Source organism: Phascolarctos cinereus, unplaced genomic scaffold (genome assembly GCF_003287225.1).
Source record: "Phascolarctos cinereus isolate Bilbo 61053 unplaced genomic scaffold, phaCin_HiC Scaffold_1;HRSCAF=81, whole genome shotgun sequence".
Taxonomy (NCBI): Eukaryota; Metazoa; Chordata; class Mammalia; order Diprotodontia; family Phascolarctidae; genus Phascolarctos; species Phascolarctos cinereus.
In genome coordinates this window covers 267992626-268013698 of record NW_027555514.1, presented here as the reverse complement: position 1 = coordinate 268013698, position 21073 = coordinate 267992626, and the positions used below count along the sequence as shown (strand labels likewise).

Sequence of the window (21073 nt, the reverse complement as noted above, 5' to 3'; positions counted from 1 at the left end):
CAACATCTCACACCATATACCAAGATACAGTCAAAACGGGTTTAAGTTTTAGACATAACAGGTGATATCATAAGCAAATTAGGGGAACATGGAAAATTTTACCTGTCAGGTCTAAGAATGTATAGAGAGCATTAGAGGATGTAAAATGGATAATTTTTGATCGTATTAAATTAAAAAGTGCTTACACAAACAAAATCAAAATAACCAAAGTTAGAAGGAAAGTAGGAAACTGGGGGGAAAAATTACAGCAATGTTCTCTGATAAAAGCTTCATTTCCCAAATACAGAGAACGGAATCAGATTCATAAGAATACAAGTCATTCCCCAATTGACTGATAAAGTCAAAGAAAGTGAACAGGAAGTTTTCAGAAGAAATCGAAGCTATCTATATACATCTGAAAAAATGCTCTAGATCACTGTTAACTAGAGAAATGCAAATTAAAAGGACTGTGAGATACCACCTCACTCCAATCACATTGGCTAATATGACAGAAAAGGAAAATGACAAATGTTGGAGGGGATGTGGAAAAATTGGGACACTAATGCATCGTTGGTGGAGTTGTGAACCAATTCAACCCTTCTGGAGAGCTATTTGCAACTATGGCCAAAGGGATATAAAACTATGTATATACCATTTGACCCAGCAATACCACTACTAAGTCTGTACCCCACAGAAAAAAAAAAAAGGAAACGGATCCATATTTACAGAAATATTTATAGCAGCTCTTTTTGTGGCATTAAGAATTGAAAATTGAGGATGCCCATATGACCATGATGGGATCTTACTGTGCTATAAGAAACGATGATAAGACTCTTTTTGGAAAACCTGGGAAGCCTTATATGAACTCATGCAGAGTGGAGTGAACCAGGAGAATGGTGCACACAGTAACAGCAATATTATACAATGATCAGCTATGAATGACTTCACTACTCTCAGCAATGAAATGATCTGAGACAATTCCAAAGGACTCATGATGAAAAATGCTCTCCACCTCTAGGGAAAGAACTGATAGAGTCTGAAATGCAGACTGAAGCAAACTTTTTTTTACTTTATTTTTCTTGGGGGTTTTTTTGGCTTGTTTTCTCTTTTGCAACATAGCTAAATATGGAAATATATTTTACATGATGGCACATGTGTAATCTATATCAATTGCCTGTCTTCTCAAGAATGGGGAAAGGGAGGGAGAGTGGGAGAAAATGTGGAACTCAAAATTTTTATAAACGAACGTTAAAAAAATTTTACCATGTAATTGAGAAAAAACAAAATATAATAAAAAAGACAACAATTTTTTAATTAAAAAAAAAAGAATTACCATATGGAGACAGCAATACACAGAGAAGTGCTGAGGACCTGGATTTGAGTTCTGCCACTAACACAAGCAGACTGAGTGACCTTGGTCAAGTGCCTTCAACTCTGAGGCCCCAGGCTACTCTCTGAGACTCGAAGCTGCAATGAGGGTAGGGGATTGATCTATTTGGAAACCTACATGATTTCAACACAAAAAGTATCAACAAAAATGAGTTTTCCCAAAGCTGCCCTAGTTCTTATGACTGTGAGCATCCTTCTCTCTGCACCAGTCAGAATCATGGCAGCCTGGGTACCGTTTCATGTCCACATTCCACAGCCTAGCCTGGCACACTTTCTTTAGTGCTATCAGGAGCATCGACCTGGGCAGTTAAGGGCTGCCAGCATCTCCTTCATCTTCCTGACATTCCATTTCTAGCCTCCATTCAGGAGTAAACAGGCTCCCAAGGCCTGTGTTCCCAGCCATCACAGAAGCTGTTGCTCCATCACTCTCAGGATAATTCCTGAGGCTGTGTAAATGCAGCTGGCACATTACTGTCATCATCAGCTCAGCCGCACTGGTTGCTTCACCTTAAGGGGCCAGCAGACAAGGGCTACCCAGGGACAGCCAAACAGCCTGCGTCAGAGAAAGAGCAGGTCAAGTTCCCAGACTGGTCAGCGGGAGGACTGGGTCCATGAGTGGCAGCTGCACTCCCAGAGCCTGGGACTACGCAGTTGGATCCCTACCGTCTTACAGAAGCTGTTGTCTCCGATGCGTCCACAGCAACGAGGCTTTCACTATACTGATGGTACTTGCTTTGTTTTACAGAGCTCTAAGGATTAGGCCACTGACCACCACAGCACCTGGTAAGCCAGGTAAATTCTGATGGGGGTGGGGAAACAGCACTGCTGTGATATTGTGCCAGAGACCCGCCCCCCTCCAAGGTAAAGTGGAAAGAGTGCTACATCGGGAGTCAGGGGACCTGCGTTCAAATGCCAGTTCTGCCAACCTTGGCCCTGGCTGACCCTCAAGCCCAGAATGCTCCCCCTCCTCACCTTCACATCTTATAGAATCTCTTAGCTTTTCCTTCAGAGCTCAGCTCCAGCACCACCCCTTACATGAGACCTTTCGTGATCTTGCTCACCACAACAGCCTTGAACTTTCTTTGTGCAGCTTTTGTATGTGCCTATAAATGTACACATTATCATCCCCTAACAAAATATGACCTCCGGGAGGGCAGGCACTGTTCTGCGCTTAGCTTACCAGCACTGTATGCGGCACACAATAAGTGCTTACTGCGTGACTACTACCCACGTGATCTTAAGCAAGTCACTTCCAGTCTCATGCTCTCTGTTGGGCTCAATGCCTTCTGAGCCCTGTTGAGATTCAAACAGCAAATGAGGGGTAGTGGGTCTAGTCGAGGGGTCATCACCTCTGTGGAAGCCCAGGGGGTCCTTCTCACAATCACACCTTCTGCCTACGTACATTACTGGAGGAAAGGCTACACTTCTGTGAGTGCTCAGTAAAAAGAAAGGTGTCATTTCTGCACCATCCAAGTTCACAGGCCCCTGCTGATTTTGCTGGGAGGCTGCGTTCCCCAGGTTAAGAACTGCTGGTATTTGGAAAGAGAACCGATTTTGAGTACGAGCAAGTCAGGTTCAATCCTGATTCTGTATCAGACAGTCTGTGTGACCTTGGTCCAGTCACCTCTGGCCTTCATTTTTCTCCTACGTAAGATGAGCAGGGCAGCTAAGATGTTCTCCACGATGCTTCTACCTCCAACATGACATCCCTGTGACCCAATCTCATCGAATCAGTATTTCGGGCTGTGAGTGAGTGGAGCCCAGGCCTCTCCAAAGCCTTAAAGACTCTTCAGCATTGGCTCGTAGAGCTGTTAAGACTTTGTGGGTAGTGAAAATAACAAGAAAAAAGATTACTAAAGACAAGGCTCAGAGCCTCAGAAGTGAAGGGCCCTGCCCAAAGTTATCCAGCCACAAAGTGTCTGAGGCAGGAGTCACACACTGTTCTTCCCGAGTCAGAGATGGAAATGTACTTCTGCAGGGGCCCATGGTGGCCAGGGTGCCGACTCTTCCTAAGGAGAACATCTGTACCCTAGGAACTGATTACAGAAGCGTTACTGAACAGCTGGGTGCAAATGGAGATTGTTGCAACTCAAAGTACCTACTTAAATGAAACCAGCAAACTTGCTCAGTGCAGCGGAAAGTGCTCTATCAGCGCCTGGAGTCTGATGCCTCCTGCCAGGGCAACCTTGGGCAAGTCCCTTCCCCTTTCAGGGCCTCAGTTTCCTCATCTGTAAAATGAGAGGGCTGACCTTCTAAGCCCCTTCCAGTTACAGATTTATGACACAACTCAATTCAACTGATTAAGTGCCCGTGATGTGCCAGGCACTGTGTTAAGCTAGGGAGATAGAGAAACAAAACCAATTCTTGCCCTCCTACAAACTACATAAAAGAACCTCAAAATGAGTCCTTTGGGGGTACAAAGAAACATACTGTAATGTACCTGATGTGTGAAGGTAGATTTCCTACATGATACAACTCCAACTGACTAGAAACCAGCTATCTAGAGACCTCAATTAACCAGAATTCTTTCCTAGATGTGAATTTATCAGAAAAACAAAAAATAACCAATAATCCAAAGAATGAGCATAGTGGCTGACGTTCCTGAATACTGCCAGCTCATCAGCTCATTCGGGCCATACGGCTACCCGCACACAAGCACAATCACCCCTGCCTTACACACCAGGCAAACTGAAGCTATGAGAACTTAAACATCTTACCCGGGATCCCACAGGGAAGCAGCAGAGCCAAGCCTGGCACCTGGAGCCCTTCCACCCAACTCCAAGCAAACCTAGGGTGGTGGGAAAAGCCCTGAATGGGGAGTATTACACTTGGGGTCCGGGTCTACATCCTTCTGGTGGGGGCCAGAGGCTCAGAAATGTCATCTCCAGTGCTCTCAGAAAGACCCCGGGCACTGCTCAGACCCTGCCCTCTGCCACAAGGGGGAAGCGAGAACAACAGCAAGGACATGGAGGTAAAGCTGACAACACGCCAGACCCTCTGAATCACTGGAGCCTCCGGTATGGCTGTTCCCATTTTACAGATAAGTAGAATGAGGAGAGGCTTGCCCGGAGGTATCAGAGCTGGGGTTCAGGCCCAAATCTCTCTCGCATTCAGAACAAGGATTTAACGGAACCAAGAGCAGGAAGAGGCTCAGCACTGGCTTCTGGAAGCGAGTTTGCGCTTCCTGCCCAGGCAGAGACAGGAGATCTCTTGGGGTGTGGATGTGTAGAGGACCTGACCGTAGGTCAGCTCACTGCCTCCCTCCCAGGCAGGCAGAGAGGGCATCGGCCATGTCAACGTGGGCTCTTTCTTATCCAGGCGGTGTGCCTGGGCAGAGACACATAGACCCGCCCCCCCAAGGGATGAGGAATTGATACTCAGGAGCCCCAGACAACGCCCTGGCACTATTTCCATGGCTGGGAGGCCCCTCCTCTTCCAATATTCCTGATGACACGAAGCAGGCTTGCTCCGAGAGCTGGGTGGGTGTATGTACGTGTGCACATGGGTGCAAGGTGGGGAGGAGAGGATAGGGCATGGGAGTCTACTACCAAGCATTCACAACCCTCCACACTGAACCCACTCCGATTCCCCTCAGCTTGACCACAGTCAGAGACGGGCCACGTCTCTGACAAGGCCATGCCACGCCTCCCTAAGCCACAGTGTTCTCCCCACATACTGTGTTTGCAGAAATGTTCACTGTATTTGGTATTTGTTCAATTCAGAATAAACATTTAATGCCTATTCTACTGAATTCAAACTTTAAAGAAGATTCTAAGAGAAGGTGCTTCAAGTTTTGGGATCTCCATAACTGTTTTTAGCTATCCCTGAAGTATGACAGGCAGGAGCTCCTGGGGAGCAAACCTTGAACCAATACAGGCCAGCACCTGCTTTGCATCTGATGAGTTTGAGAGAGTGCCTGCATGCACTGAGAGGTTACGTGACTTGCCCAGGTCCATAAAACTGGTGCGTGGCAGGACTTGAACCCAGTTCTCCCTGAGTCCAAGGCCAGCTCTCTCTCCACTACCCCAAGGCTGCCCTTTGTTTATAGGAAAGCAACGATAACACCTGTACTAGCTGCTGCCCCACAGTCATGGGGGCCCAATGCAAGAAGACCATGGCCCCTTCTGGGCCCTGCTGCCATGTCTCACATGCTCAGAAGGGCCTTACCTTCAGATAGCCCCCGGCCGACACGAGCATTCTGCTATCAGGAGAAAAGCGGAGGTCGGTCACCCAGCCCACGTAGGTCGCCTCTCCTTTCTCCACAGTCACAGGAACACAGGAATGAAGCCGCTCCCCCGTGGAGACGTTCCATATCTACACAGACAGGAGGAAGGGCATCAGCAGCAGCAGCAGCCAGAACAAAGTCAGAGCTGGAGGCTGCTGCCCCCTCCCCAGACCCTCCACCCTGGCCGTGGATGCTCCAGACCACAGCACCCAGGACACAGAGAAAAAAACTGACAAGGCTCAACTTTCCCTGCACAAGATGTGAAGACGCAGCCCAAACTTACCACAAAAACAGGGAGAAAACCCTGCCCAGAATCAACTGCCCCCGGCGGTCATGCACAACCCCCTATCTCCCATCTCCTTGCCTTTGCTGCAGGCTGTGCCTCACGCCTTGAGCACCCTCCTTTCTTACCTCGACCTCCTGGAGAAGAATCCTGGGCTTTCCCTAAGATTCAATTCAAGCACCATCTTCTCTATGAAGCCTAGTCTGATGCCCCTAGCAGCCGGTGCCTTCCCACCAAAGGTGACCTGGATTTCTTCTGTGTCTAATTTGCACGAGCTGGCCTTGGCAAAGTGGATGGAGAGGTGACCTCAGAGGCATGGGTTCAAGACGCGCTTCTGACAGAGACTCCCGGTATGACCGTGTATGTCTGTACACACACACAGATGCGTACAGACTGTGTACATATACACAGTATCTATGTTACATACACTTACACATAGACATGTAATCTCCCTGTGACTTCTGGTGCAGGGAGCTCCTTCCACAGAGGCAGGTGGGGCCCCTGAGGCAGCACTTGAACCTAGGCCTCTCTGGCTCCCTCTCCACTGTGCCACGCCTCAGCTGAAGCCCTTCCATATCTGATTACTGCACTCTACATCCAAGTTTACATCAACAAGCGCCACCAGAGAAGCCCCAAGAACAGCACGGAGTGGCAAAGACTCTTCGGCGCTGACCACGCGCCAGAACTGATCTAGGTACTCAGGACAGGGAGAGAAGAGCAGGGCGGTCCTGGCTGCCCCCGAGTGAGGCAACGCAGACAGGAGGGCTCGGCCCGCCGGGTCTTAGGGGGCGTGGCAAGGCAGATGGCAATGCCAGGGAAGCAGAGGGCACAGGGTCAAGGCACAGAAAGAGTGGCCAGAGATGTGACTGGAAAAGAAGGTCGGTACTCTGGTCACGTGGCAACAGCAAGGAACACAGCCGGCCTACCCCCTGCTGCACCGGTACCCATGGACTGTCTCTGGCCTGGGGGTTGGGGGGCTGGTTTTTTAACACTGGGTCTACATCACCCAGGCTGGAAGTGCTAGAGTCACCACTCACGGGCCCAAGCCCGCAGCTAACCCACTCAGCACAGAACTTTGGACCGCTGCATTTCTGACCTGGGCCGCCTGACCTTAAGCAACCTGGTGGCCCCCTCCCACCCTGGCGCTGCCCTTAGTGAGGATACCCGATTGGCACAGCTCACAACTGCCAAGCTCAAGAGAAGCAGTTTCTCCCTCCCCAGACACCTAGCTACACAGGTAATGTCAAAGGTCCCACAGGATAGTCTCCATCAAGTATCACAGTGATTTCGGGGTGGATGAGGACAAGAGCTGCCCAAGGCAAACAGGTGTGGATGGCTCGAGCACCCCTTCAGTGCTGTCCTGGCTCCCCCAAGAAGCACTGTCGCATAAACGCATAGTCTTAGCACAGCCCAAAGGCCTTTAGTTCTAAATAAAACTGGTTTGAGAGACACAGGCATTTCTTAAACTACAAGGAAATGAGAGCCATCTAGCTGCAGGCACACCTCCCCGCCGCCTAAAAACCTCCTAGTGCGACAACTGAAATGCTAATCTCTCCTCCACTGATTAACAAGCCGAGCAGAGGAGCAGACCCTCGAGAGAGAGGACAATACCTCAGGCTTGGACAGCCTGCCTGTTTCATGGTCAAAGGGTTCAGAATGATTGGGCTTTCTTTCTTCTTTAAAAAAGTATTCATTTGCCATTTGAGGAGAAGACAAAGGAACATTTTAAAAAATCATTTCCCCCTCCAATTCTGCCAATATAAACCGAACCCAGTCATCTTCAGAGGGAGGATGACTCCTCCAAGCCCCCATCACCAGGGCTCTAAGACAGAAAACAACAGCAAATGACTGGGCCTGCCCCCCCCACCCCCCAAGGAAAAGCTTGGCTCTGATGGCAAACGGATCATCCTCTAACGTGGGGAGAGACTGTGAAAACAGTACGCACAGAACCTTCCAGGAGACCACACAGGAATGAACAGAGCCAGCTCAAAATCTTGGGGAAGGGATCACAAGGGTGCTAACGCCCAACAGAAGCAGGAGGAACGTGGCCCCGAGAGCCATACCCTGATTTCTCCATTGTCGTCTCCCGTCGCCAGGAGGGTGCTGTCCCCAGAGAAGACAGAGCATCGCACACAGCCTTCGTGACCCCTCAGCTCATGAAGAGGGGAAGGGCTCTGAAAGCTCCAAATCTAGGGGGGAAAAAAGATTTTTAAGAAAGTAGATAAGGGCAGCTAGATGGCGCAGTGGATAAAGCTCCAGCCTTGCAGTCAGCAGGACCTGAGTTCAAATGTGACCTCAGACACTTAACACTTACTAGCTGTGTGACCCTGCGCAAGTCACTTAACCCCAGTTGCCTCACAAAAAAAGAAAAAAGAAAAAGTAGATAGGTCTTTCATAAGCATTGGAAAAACTATTTGGACTACCCAGCCCAGGAATTATCATCTGTTTTAGAGAATGCATCAGAATAATAATAATTGACACAGAGAAAATAATCAAATCACACCGGATTAGGGGCCTGAGGTATTTTGATCCCAGTACATATACAAAAAAACTGATTTTATCCGTGTAAGGGAACTCCTCCACCAAAGAAAACCTTAAATCCAGCTAAGACTTGTAGGTAAGTCTTAGGGAGCAATTTGGTTCAGAGAGGTGGAATGCCTCTCCTCCAAGGTGGGATTTGAACACCCGACCCGCTGCTGCCTGAGCAAGGCCAAATCACCCACAAGCAAATCCCAATTCACCCAAATACCTTTGCAGTCTTGTCAGCAGAGGTGGATGAAAACCTGGTGGCATCGGGAGAAACATCACAGGACAAAACTGTACCTTGGTGGCAAATAAAGTCCTTCTCGACTTTGCCAGTGAAGATATTCCAGACCTTTAAAAAAATAAAAAAGAGAGAGAGGGGGAATGAGGCAAGAATGCTTTGAATTTGTGAGTCCACTCAGGAATAGAAGAGATCGACTCCAGCCGTGACACATGAGCTGTGATTTTTCCCAATCAGTTAATCTAAAGAGCTAGAAGCCAACAGGTATGACCAGATCCCTGTTCGAGCCTTCTTGCTGCTTGGAAGGTCCCACAGAGCTAAACAAAGAAGGAAAGGACACCAATGGAAGGGCCTGACATGGGGGGGACAATGGGGCCGGAGAGAGGCTCCCCCACACCACAAACATTCAGGGCTGTGACTTAATCGATGCTGTTTCTACAAAGTAATCCAGGCCAGTACGTCAACAGTCACCACGGCCACCTGCGCTTCCAGTTACCTTCACTGTCCCATCAAATGACCATGTCAGGAGCCGTGAACTCTGCAGGAGCCGAAAGTCCTTCACGGGCTCTTGGTGCGCTTTGAGAAACACAAACTCCTCCGACTGCCAATTCCACACCTGCAGGACAAGGGGATAAAGTCATCTGGCAGGAACCCGACTTGGGCACACACGCCTTTGTGCCTCCTGACAGAGAAACCTCCTTTCCCATATGCAGGCATAGTGGTACAGTGGACAGCGGTAGACCTTCAGTCGGGAAGATGCGAGTTCAGGTCCTGCCTCAGACACTTCAAAGTGACATTCCTAAAGCAGGCATCTGCTCCTTTCATGCCCTTGCTCACAAAGCTCCAGGAGCTCTCCCATGCCTCTAGAACCCAACTCAAGCCCCTCTTTGTATTTAAAATCCTTTGCGGACCTGACTCTGGCCCACCTTCTCAGGCTTATCGCACCTCACTCCTTTTCTTGCACTCTGCAACCCAGCTCTACAGGGCTCCTTGCTGTTCCTTACATCCCATCCCCAGTCTCTGCACCTTTGCATGGGCTGTGCCCATGCCTCGGACGCCCTCCCTCCTCACCTCTGCCTCTAAGGGCCCTTCCTTTCCTTCAAGGCTTAGCTCAAGCCTCGCCTTCTCCATGACTTACTCCCTGACATCATCAGCTACTCCCCAGCTGCTAAGGCCCTCCTTTCCAACCTACTTTATGTATGCTCTGTACGTATCCTGCATATGCTTAGATGTAAATGTGTTGTCTCCCTTGATGGAACGTAAGCCCCTTGAGGGAAGGGACTGTCTTGTCTTCATCTTTGCCTCCCCAGTGCCTGACACATAGCAGGTGCTTAATAAATGCTCGACAACTAAGTTTTGTGGTGGAAATAATACAAATTATTTATCCAGGAACCACAAAAATCTCTGCAAAGCCAGAGATATTAATGAACTGAAAACCCCTAGTGTTCTGGACTGGTCAGCCGACCCCCACACAAAAGTGAAGGAAGAAAAGATTTCATTCAATGAGCATTTATTAAGCTCCTGTTATGTACCAAGCACTGGTAACAGAAAGGCATTATCATCATCATTATTGTTGTTACTATTTTATATACAAGTATCTTTACAAACAAGAAGGATGAAGTTAGAGGAGCAGCTAATACATGAACCTCATTCTCATCTGAACTGACCAGACAAGGGAACACACACACACACACACACACACACACACACACACACACACACACAGAGTTGGGTACAGAAAATAGATTTCACTCAACAGGGAAATAGGAAGAGAAGAGGAGACAGAGAATTAGAAGGAGGGTAAATTAAATGAAGGATTAGTCCTAAGTAAAACAAACTCTAGCCAAGTACAAAAATATTTACAATTCTTTTTTGAAGTGGCAAAGAATGGGACTCTGAAGGGGTACATGTACCCATAAACTGGGAAACAGATAAATAAATCATGGTTTATAAATGTGATGGAATACTATTATTCTGTACTCTTATTAGCATATGACCTCCCAGGATTCCAGAAGGCTAATACTGAAATATGCCACCCACCTCTTGACAGAGAAGAAAAAGGACCTCAAGCACTCTATTCCCATTCATAAAAACATTTTTCAATTCTGTTTTTTCACTCTCGCTTCATCTGTCCCAGCAATTCTGGTTGAGTTTGTGCTCAAGCTGTGTTTTTTTCTAAGGCTTTGCCTGTAGATGTTTTAGAGTCACTCTCTTCTGGATAGGTATCTTGAGCATCCCTGATATAATAACTCATTATGGTGTGGTTCTTTTTTTTTTGTTTTCTCATTCTTCCTAGCACACTTCCTAAGTTCAGACCTAAAGTTAGGGCTAGATTCTGTGGCACTTCTGGAAGGAAGGTCTGAGCTACTTTCTTGGGGTTTTGAATGTTGTGTTATTTCTCTATCTCAGGGACAGCTCAGGCTGAGAACCTCCAGTTCTCAGTGCTCCCAAAATGGTCTGATTCAGGGTAAAGTCTGGTTGCCTCCCTTGTTCTGAGCACTGCAAGATTCTGACCTTGGCATAGATCTGTGAAAGAAAGATGCTGCAGGACTCCAATCCTCTTGGCCATGTGGAAGCTATGCTGGCCCAGGGCTACAGAACTGCAGACTCCCCTGTGATCTGGGATTCCTGCCTTCATTCTTCCTCTTAGGCTGGGCTAGATGCTGGAAGTGAGACCTTGTTCTGAAACTGAGGTCTGAGTCACACTGCTATGCCGCGGTTGGCTTCTGGATTTCTTTCTTTCTCCAAACACCACCCAGGGCCTTCCTGTATGAGAATGCCACTCCTGACTGCGGGTCCCCTTCTCAGTCTACCCTGGATCTATGACCAAGGATAGAGTAGTGGGCAAGGGACCTGCCAATTCAGCCCCGTCCTCCTCTCCAGGCCATGAGGGTCTACAAAGCTCCATGAGTGTCCTTCTGTGCCTAGCTGAGCCAGACAAGGAAATCCCTGTGACTTCTCATGGATCTCTCCACCAGGTTTCAGTCCAGCACATTTTCTACATTCTTAGGAGGAATTTATGGAGCAGAAGCTCATCACACTGCTTCCTAATACTCCACCATCTTGGCTTCACTGTTTTCTTTTTCCGTCTTTAAAAAATACTATTTGTTATATGGAATGGCTGGGGCTGGGGAGGGGCATGAGGGGTGCTGGAGATAACAATGAAGGTATAAAAAAACAGAAGATTTCAATGAAAACTTTTTTTAATTATATTTAAAAGAAGTTCAGTTTCATGTAAATTCTTCATTTTGCTTTTTGGTTTTCTTTCTGTACTAGAATGTTCACATTTGTTAATGACTGTGCAGGTAATAGGGCTGGAGACTGGACCTGTGATTTTATTGGCAGTGGATACTCCCAGAGGAGGAAATTCCCACTTACCAATGTAAATTCACATTTCTGTTAATGGAGAATTTGGGAACCAAAATTGAGCTTTAATATATTTTAATATAATCAATAATATAATAATTTTATATAAAATACTATTTTAAATATATTGAAGTTGAAATTTGGTACCTATATTTTAAAATAAAATAGGGCAGCTGGGTGGTGCAGTGGATAGAGCAGTACTTCTTAAATTGTGAAAAATTTGGCAATAGTAAAAGGTTTCTGAACACACAACAACCAAGAATTAATTAAAAATCAAACGCATAATGAATCCAAGGTGTTTCTGGTAGTGCTGGCCCATGTTGCATCATGCAACTTCACTGCAGCCTTTGTTCTGAACACAAAGCATGTGTACTTTGCACTGCGGATGCCCTCAGGCCATGCAACGCTAACAAACACTGCTGGGGTTGCCAGTGGAAAAAGTTTTAAGACACCCTGGGATAGAGCTCTGGGCCTGAAGACAGGAAGACCTGAGTTCAAATCCAGCCTCAGATACTTGCTAGCTGTGTGACCCTGGGCAAGTCACTTAACTCTGTTTGCCTCAGTTTCCTCATCTCTAAAATGAGCTGGAGTAAGAAATAATAAACTACTACAGTATCTTTGCCAAGAAAACCACAAAAAGGGCCATAAAGAGTCAGAGATGATTGAAATAACTGAACAACAAAAATAAATCAATTAATTTGATTATTCTATTTATTATCAATCAACTACTTAAAATCTTTTTTTTAAAAAATCCAAATAAATCAGTCCTTCAACAAGTCATAAATTAGAGTTGCCCAAAGAGCTGGGAAGTGCTGTGGTTTGCCCAGGGTCACATGGCCAGCGGGTGTCAGATGCAGCACCTGAACCCGAGTTTTCCTGGCTCCAAAGCCTCTCTGTATCTACCATACCGTATCACGCAGCCTCTCATTAAAATATTTTTAGACACCAGCATTCTCTTCATCTGTGGCCCAGATGGAAACACTGACCATTCTAGCTTTACACCAACGCTCACTGAAAGTGACCTCAGCCTTCTGAGATCTAAGCACTTCGACCAGGTCAGGAGCACTTCTTCAGCTCTACAGGACAAGTTTCCTGCCTTTCAACCACTCCTCATGATGCTGCTTTTTAAAAATCTCAGCTAGGCTGTTTCTCAGAAACCTCGAGCAAGAGTTTTATGATAAGGATCTACACTTCCGGGAACATTCCCTCACTTAAAAAGAGCCTGAGCAAGGGAGAGTGGGGGAGCTTCTAAGAGAGAATCACCAGGGGGACTGCAGGGCCTCATTCTGGCTGGGAGACCTTGAACTTCAAGCTGGTTACAAAACTCTAACTTTATCTCTGACAGGAAAGAGAAGCAAACAGCTGCCTGGCAAGATTTCATCTGCTTCGTTCCTATTTGTGGTCGGGTTTTACAGATTTCAAAGGCATTCATGGGAGAAGAAAGGCAAGCATGTGCGGAGCTCAGGGCTCAAATGCCTTGAAGGTCTACATATCAACACACCTGGGGGCCACATTAGTTAGCCAACCTCCATCTGGAAGCAAAATTCTCCCATCGTATCTTATTCTTTTAATAGATCCCACAAAAAAAAAAAACCGCTCATTTATGACTTTGGAGGGGTTGGGAAGGGGGTATGATTTAGGCTTTTTTTTTTTAGATTCAAAGTAGCTGAAGTTAAACTAGGAGACCAAAGTATTTTATTAAAATATATTGAAGCCAAATTTTGGACCCCAAATTCTTCATTAAAATAAGTGAGTCTTCTTAGAGCTGTGAGGACCATATACCCCAAATATGGCCATTTTATTCTCCAAAGAAATGATGACAGCATCTTGCCTTTGCTGTTGTCATTTTTCAGTTGTTTCTGACTATTCGTGACCCCACTTGGGGTTCTCTTGGCAAGGATATTGGAGTGGTCTATTTCCTTCTCCAGCTCACTTTATAGATAAGGAAACTGAGGCAAACAGGGTGAAGTGACTTGCCCAGGGTCACACAGCTGGAAGTGTCTGAGGCTGGATTTGAACTCACAAAGATGAGTCTTCCTGACTCCAGGCCCCAGTGCTCTGTGTACTTTGGCACCACCCAGCTGCCCTACCTCACCTTTACAGAGTGCTTTAAGGCTTACAAAATGCTTTCCTCACCACTACCCTGTAAGGTAAGTAGTCCAAGTACAAATAAGGACATTATTTCCTATTCTACAGAAGAGGAAGCGGAGGCTCACAGAGATCTTGTGGCTTGAATTAAGTGCTGAGGCCCTTGGAGACCCAGAGGTAGGACAGTGCCCTGACCCGAAACCTATTTGCACCACACTGCCTGCCCAAGCTCCATTCAGTTCAAATTAATACGACGTTAGTAGACGGGCAAAGCTGACCAAAAAGGATAGTGACAAATGTTAGAGGGGCTGCAGGAGAATGGGCCCACTAGTGTCTCGTTAGTGGAGCTGTGGACTGGTTCAGCCATTCTGAAAAGTGGTATTGAACTTTGCACCAAAAAGTTCCTACACTATCCAGGCACTTTGACCCAAACGTACCACTACTGAGCCTGCACCCAAAGACATCCAAGAAAGGAAGAACAGTTTATGTGTAAAAACATCTCTAGTAGCTCTTTCTGTATTGGCAAAGAACTGGAAACTAAGAGGGTCCCACCCTTGGGTGGGTGGCCAAACAAATTATGGTATGAACCTAATTAAATACTGCTGTGCTATAAGAAATGATGAAGAGGACAGTTTCAGAGAAGGCTTGGAAGACTTGTATGAACTGATGCTGAGTGAAGGGAGCAGAACCAGAAGGACAATTCATACAGCAACAACAATACTGGAAGATGACCGACCACGATTCCAGAGGACCCAGCATGAAGCTTGCAGCCAGCCTCCTGCCAAGAAGGGATGGACTCGGGGTACAAAAGGAGATAACAGTTTTAGACATGGCCAGTGTAGGATGTCTTGACTATGTATATTTGTTATAAGGGTTTTGTTTTTCTCCCTCCTCCCCAACAGAGAAGGAAGGAGATAGAAGAGCTTTTTCTTCATTTTTAAATAATTTAATAAATTTATTACAAATATTTATATAAACATCAATTTATTAATTTCATATATTTATAGTATATTATAATAAATATACTATGTTTATGTACAATATATAATACATTGTAATATAAATATAATATGTGTGTAAAATGATTTAGAATATACTATAATATATTGTAATTAATATAATACAATAAAATATAAATATATTTATAAATGTATAAATAAATTTCATGTAATTTTTAAAACTTCATTAGAATTAACATAGGCCCCAGAGCCAGAAGACGTTCAGAGAACTTCTTGTTCTCTCATTTTACAGTTAAGGAAACCGAGGCCCAGTTTCAGTATTCAACCCTGAGTTTTCTGACTCCAAAGCCAGAGCTCTTCACACTGAAGGTATCTACCTGATTAGCACACCAAACATATGTGGCCACTTATAGGATGGAAGAAAAGCGATCAGTCCAGGCTCACCGTTGGGCCCGTCCACACTGCAGCATATCCTCTTCTGGACAAGTCGGCCCGGCTGGACGCCCCACCCCCCAATTCGTGCAGTCCCTAGTGCCCTCTTCTCAAAATTACCTTGTGTTTATTTTGCATCTCTGTACGTGTATAGTCTCTCCCCATAGAACCTAAGTTCCTTGAGGGCAGGGACTGTTTCATCTCTGTCTCTATCTTCAGTGCCTAGCAGACTGTTTGCCCCATGGTACGTACACAACAAACACTGTTTGATTGATTTGTCTTTGCATCCCCAGGGCCACACACAGTGCCTGGCACATAGGGGACATTTAATAAATGCTTGTTGATCTCCAGCACCTGGCATAGTACCTGGGACACAGTAGGTCCTTAATATTTAGCCATGCATGGAGGGATTGATTGAAATGACATCTACTGAGCTACAAACCATGCTAGATGGAGCTGGCTGAAGCCTCTTTTGTTCATTCTCTCCATTAGAGGCTCTAAGACAAGCTGTTTCATCTACAACACCAAAGGAAGGAATTCCACTACACCAGGAATTCCCATCATCGGATATGTACACCTCCAAGGTATGCAAGGAACTTATAAGGAGGGTACAGAGACTATCGGGTAAATAACTATTGTCCTTTTAAAATCAATCTCCTAATTCGATTTCTTATTTGCACATAACATAGCAAGCTCTAGAATTTATTTCCTTCCATGTTAAATATTAGATTTGCTAAAAACCAAGGGGTCTGGAGACCAAAAAAGGGTGGAAAAACACTGCACAGAAGATTTTCCCATCGTCTATATAAGTGACCCCAGCAGTGTGCGACACAAAAAACCGACCCTAAATGACTTCTCAGAAAACACGCTAGATCTGGTTCTTTGACACTTTTAGTATTCATATGCTAGGGAAAGTGAGCCCCAATCCCACAAAGCTTCACTCATACTTCATCCAACTCACCTGAACTGTGGAATCATCAGAACTTGAAATAAGGGTCCTCCCATCAGAGGTGAACTGGACCCGTCGGACAGCTTTCTCATGCCCCATTCGAGATAGAAACTCTCTTCCATTGGGGAGCTCTAAAATCTTCAAAGTGGAAAAGCACACCAGGATTACTTGGAGGAAAGGTGGGCATTTCTGTGCATGAACAGACCCCAGAGCCCTCAGTATATCAGGCAGAAGGGAAGAGACAGCCTTTTTATGGAGGAAAGGTACCTACCCCCCACAGGAAGCTGGCTACCTCTGACTGAAAGGACCACAGATAGCGACTGGCACTGTCTTTGTGAGATGCCTAATAACCAAGTCACCAAACGGGGGGCACCCCAGACTTTGCCTCTAAAGAGCAAACGGCATTCGAGATGGATGAAAGAGGAAAGGAAGATGAATTCCTATGTGTCGTCCTAACCCTTAACCTCTTTGGGCTTCAGTTTCCTCATCTGTACGATGGGGGGCTGGGCTTGCTATCCTTTGTAGAATCCCTTCCTGCTCTAAGTCCATGATCCCATTGTATGTCTCTTCATCTCTCTGGGCCTCAGTTTCCTCATCTGTAAAAATGAGAGGGTTGTGCTTGGTGGCTTCCCAGCTCTGGATCATGGAGCCTCTGAATGGGCTGCCTCAGAGGGCAGCGAGGTGCCCTTGTAAGGCATGTGGTAGAGGAGACATCCATTTAGGTTCGTGTTGGACTAGATAATAATGATAACACTAATAAAGCCAGCACCTGCCCTACAGACTGGAGCCTTCAAAAGCTGCCTAAAGCACTGAAGTGACTTGTCCAGAGTCACACCACCAATAGGTCAGAGGCAGGCATGGAACACAGGCCAGCTCTTTGTCTACTCCTCCCACTATATTTCTCTAATACTAATTATAGTACTGATGCGATGCTTGAAAATTTAAGAAAGTTTAGAGCCCTAAACACGCTTGCAGAAGTTTTCTATGTTTGATTGATAGGCCGTGCTGAATTTGTTCCTCTCTAAGCAGTTTGTTGGTTATTGTTAAGTCGTTTTTCAGTTGTGTCTGACTCTTTGTGATCCCATTTGGTGTTTTCTTGGCAAGGATATTGGAGCAGTTTGCTGTTTCCTTCTCCAGCTCATTTTACAGAGGAGGAACTGAGGCAAACAGTTAAGTGACCTGCCCAGGGTCACACAGCTAGTAATTCTCTGAAGCTGGAATGGAACTCACAAGGAGGAGTATTTCTAACTCTAGGCCTAGCACTCCATCCACTGCACCACCTACTTGCCTTCTCTACATAATATTATTTGTCATATGGGATAGTTGTCTGGGAGAAGGAGAGGGAGGGACTGTAAGGCTAACTATGATGATGTCAAAAACCGAAGATATAAATAAAAATTTATTTTCTAAAAAAAATTAAGCTTAGAAAGAATTTCATAAGCACTTATTTAATCCTAATTTAATTTTATCCTAATAATTACTCTATAAAGAAGGTGGAAAATACATAGTATTTACATAAATACAATGTAATATGTAACAAATAATAAATACATAAAATAATGAGGAAAAACCCACTGGATGTGAAGTCAGATGATCTGGGCCATATCCTGGCTCTGCTATTTACTCTGTGGGACCTGGGGCAAGTCTTTTACACTCTATGGACTTCCGTTTCTTCATCTATAAAATGAGACTTTGAACTAGATCACCCTGAAGGTCCATTTTAGCTTGAAATCCCAAAACTCCCATTCTACAGATAAGAATACTGAGGATTGGAGATTAAGGCTTGGCAACCTCCATCCACTCAGTTCAATTCACCTCATTTCCTCTAAGTCCAATACTCTTTCTACTCCACAACTCCAACCCAACGCTATGCTCCTGAGGTCACTTGCAACTCTGAGAGTTCTAGACACCAGCGAAGATAGTGGAGTGGGCAGTGGCATGTTACCCAGACCCACTCACAACCACTTCAAAAGAGCTCTAAGAAGAGCCAGATTGAGCAGTGATGGGCAAGTCTGAGGAAAAACCACAGCAAGTCATGTCTCAAGCCCAAGAACACAAATTCAACCCAGAGACAAGTGACCAGGGCAAGAGTGGTAAAACAGGCATCTTACACCAGACCCCAAACTCCAAACAGAGCCAGAGAGCACTGCCTCTGACCTAAAGTGGGGGTCTCCTGGCCCAACTCTGAGAGCCAGCAAAGGAAGTAGATAACAGGCCAGAAGTAATAAGTAGGTCAACAGCCTTTCAAGTGAGCCACGGAAAACACGATTTCTGTTCCTGACTCAAATTAGCATTTTCCCAGAGGCCCAAGTTAAAGAGAGACAGCAATAAACAAAGAGAAATGTTAACATTCAAAATAACCAGGCTCTCCCAACTAGAAGCAGACCTTCCAAGCAGAAGGGATATGAGCAGGAAGGCAGCTTATGTGACCTGGTGACTCCTACTGATGGATGGATGGATCCTGAGGCAGATACAGCACACACCAATCTGCTGGGCTTGAGATCCTGGGCAGGCTTTTCGGTAAGACACTTTGAAGCCAGAGAGAGTGTAGGGGAGTGGGTAGAGAGAGCCGGGCTCAGGAAGACCTGAACTCAAGTCCTGACCATGTGATCCTGAGCAAGTCATTCATTTAACCCTACGGGCAGCCAGGCTGTCCTCTATTGTGCTGAGCTACTATAGTAACTCCCATTCTCTGGGAGACAAGGACTCCTGACTGGGAGCTTTCTGAACCCCATCCAGACTCCATCTCACTCCCCAAAATGGGAAAAGATATTCTGGACAAAAGGCTTTGTCACTCACCTTTAGAGGCAGAGAAATCGAAAAAGTCGCGTCCAGTATGCACAAGCACAGGAAGAAACAGACAACCTGGGAGAAGCCGCTCAGGGGACTGAAGCCATCACTACAGATACCCTGCCAGTGACTTCTACCTGCAGTGCCCAGGTGCAGAGAAGGAAGAGGCAAGGCTGGGAGACGGAGAGCTACGACCCTTGGCTGGCATCCGTCAAGACCCCACTCAAATGCCACCATCTGCAGAGGCAGGGTCTGTCCACCTCCCCCTCCACTGTTACTTTCCATCTGCTGCGGATGCGCTTTGTACAAACCTGTTTATGTACCAGTTGTCTCCTACATTAGAACGTAAGCTCTTCCAGGGCACAGACTGCTGCTTTTTCTTGATACCCCTAGTGTTCAGCACTTAGTAAGCACCTAATAAATTACTGATTGATTCACACCAAATTAAGGTACCCTAAAGCACTGTAAGGCATACTAAGTACTTGGCTAAGACAGTGGGAAAGTCAGCTGACCCCTGCGGGCCTCAGCTGTCCATAAAATGAGGGAGTTGGCCTCAGCTCTACCTCTAGGATCTTCTGATCATATGAACAGCTTAATATTATCATTACCCCCACTGTACAGATGAGGAAACTAAGTCAAGTCTAAACCAAGGTACAGAAAGGTTAAGGTCCTTACACAAGGTCACAGAGGGAGGACATGAACCGAGGGCCTCTTACCTCAAAGCCAGGGCTCTTTCCACTACATTTTCACACCTCTCCAGTCAGCTCCATGCAATCCAATTCAACAAGCAATTTTGTTTACACCCCTACTAAGTGCCAGGCGCTGAACTACAAGGACAAAAAACCAAAGCAGACCCTGCCCTCCAGGACTTTCCATTCTGCTGAGGCCAAAATGGAGTTCATGGCATAGCCTCACTCGAAGGCTGGACAGTCTCAGAGAAGACAAACAGCCAAGAGTCTTGGGGGATCTTTGAGGAGGAGAATTGGCAGAACTGGCAGACCGAGAGAAGCAGACAAGAGAAACAAACAAGACCGGGGAAGGTCAAAAGTAGAGATGTCAGTTGGAAAAATTCACATCCAAACAGATGACAGAAGCTCTTTTAAAACCTTAACGAAGCAGCAACAGATGGCCAAATCATGCTCAGCATTCTCACTGCCAGGAGGAGATATGCTTTTTCTGTGAAACGAAAAGATCCAAAATCCTGAAGGCCACAGAGGTCAGTACCTACCTTTACGGACCCCTCTTCTTCTCCCAACGCCACATAGCGCAGGCCTGGACCCAGACAACAGCAGGTAATCCGAGATTTTTGGGCTTCTGTCAGATAATCGGTATGACCTGTCTTTCCATTAATTAGCTAAAATGCAAAATAAAACAGAGCAAGTGATTAAATGCTAATTGCTGCTGTGTTCTCTAGTACCGAGTTTCAATTGGAAAAGAAGGGGGGAAAAACCCAGAATGTGCACAAGAACGTGGCCCACCAGGGCTCCCACAGGAACAACAAAACCCTCTGCACATCTCAGCAGCTGCCTTTGGCATCTCGGGCTTGCATTTACCTTCCTGTTTATAGCAGTGCTGATGCGCGAATACATTTTCATAAAATGAAACGAGCTTTTGAAGGTTTCCCAAGCCGCTGCCGTGCCTACCACCTGAGACGCATCTGTCTGCTTTGGGGGTCTGCGACTGGCTTCTCCAGCCTACAGAAGCCAGGTCTGCCGTTGTTCACAAAGCTTATTTTAATACAGGATAGGATATGTTGAAATAGACTTTTCCGAAGCAAACCTACCATTGTTCAAGGAAGGTGAACCTGGCCTGAGACACCCATGCCTCAAAAGACAAAACCCAAATGTGG

At 46.1% G+C, this 21073-nt stretch overlaps 1 protein-coding gene across 1 annotated transcript in view; it reads right to left on the bottom strand.

Moving 5' to 3' along the window:
- APAF1 (apoptotic peptidase activating factor 1) overlaps positions 1-21073 on the bottom strand; it is a 93143-nt gene that overhangs the window by 5552 nt on the left and 66518 nt on the right. The window contains 6 exon segments of the mRNA XM_021006425.2: positions 5536-5682; positions 7940-8065; positions 8626-8751; positions 9137-9256; positions 16447-16572; positions 20453-20578. Of these exon segments, the coding sequence (XP_020862084.1) occupies positions 5536-5682; positions 7940-8065; positions 8626-8751; positions 9137-9256; positions 16447-16572; positions 20453-20578 (771 nt within the window).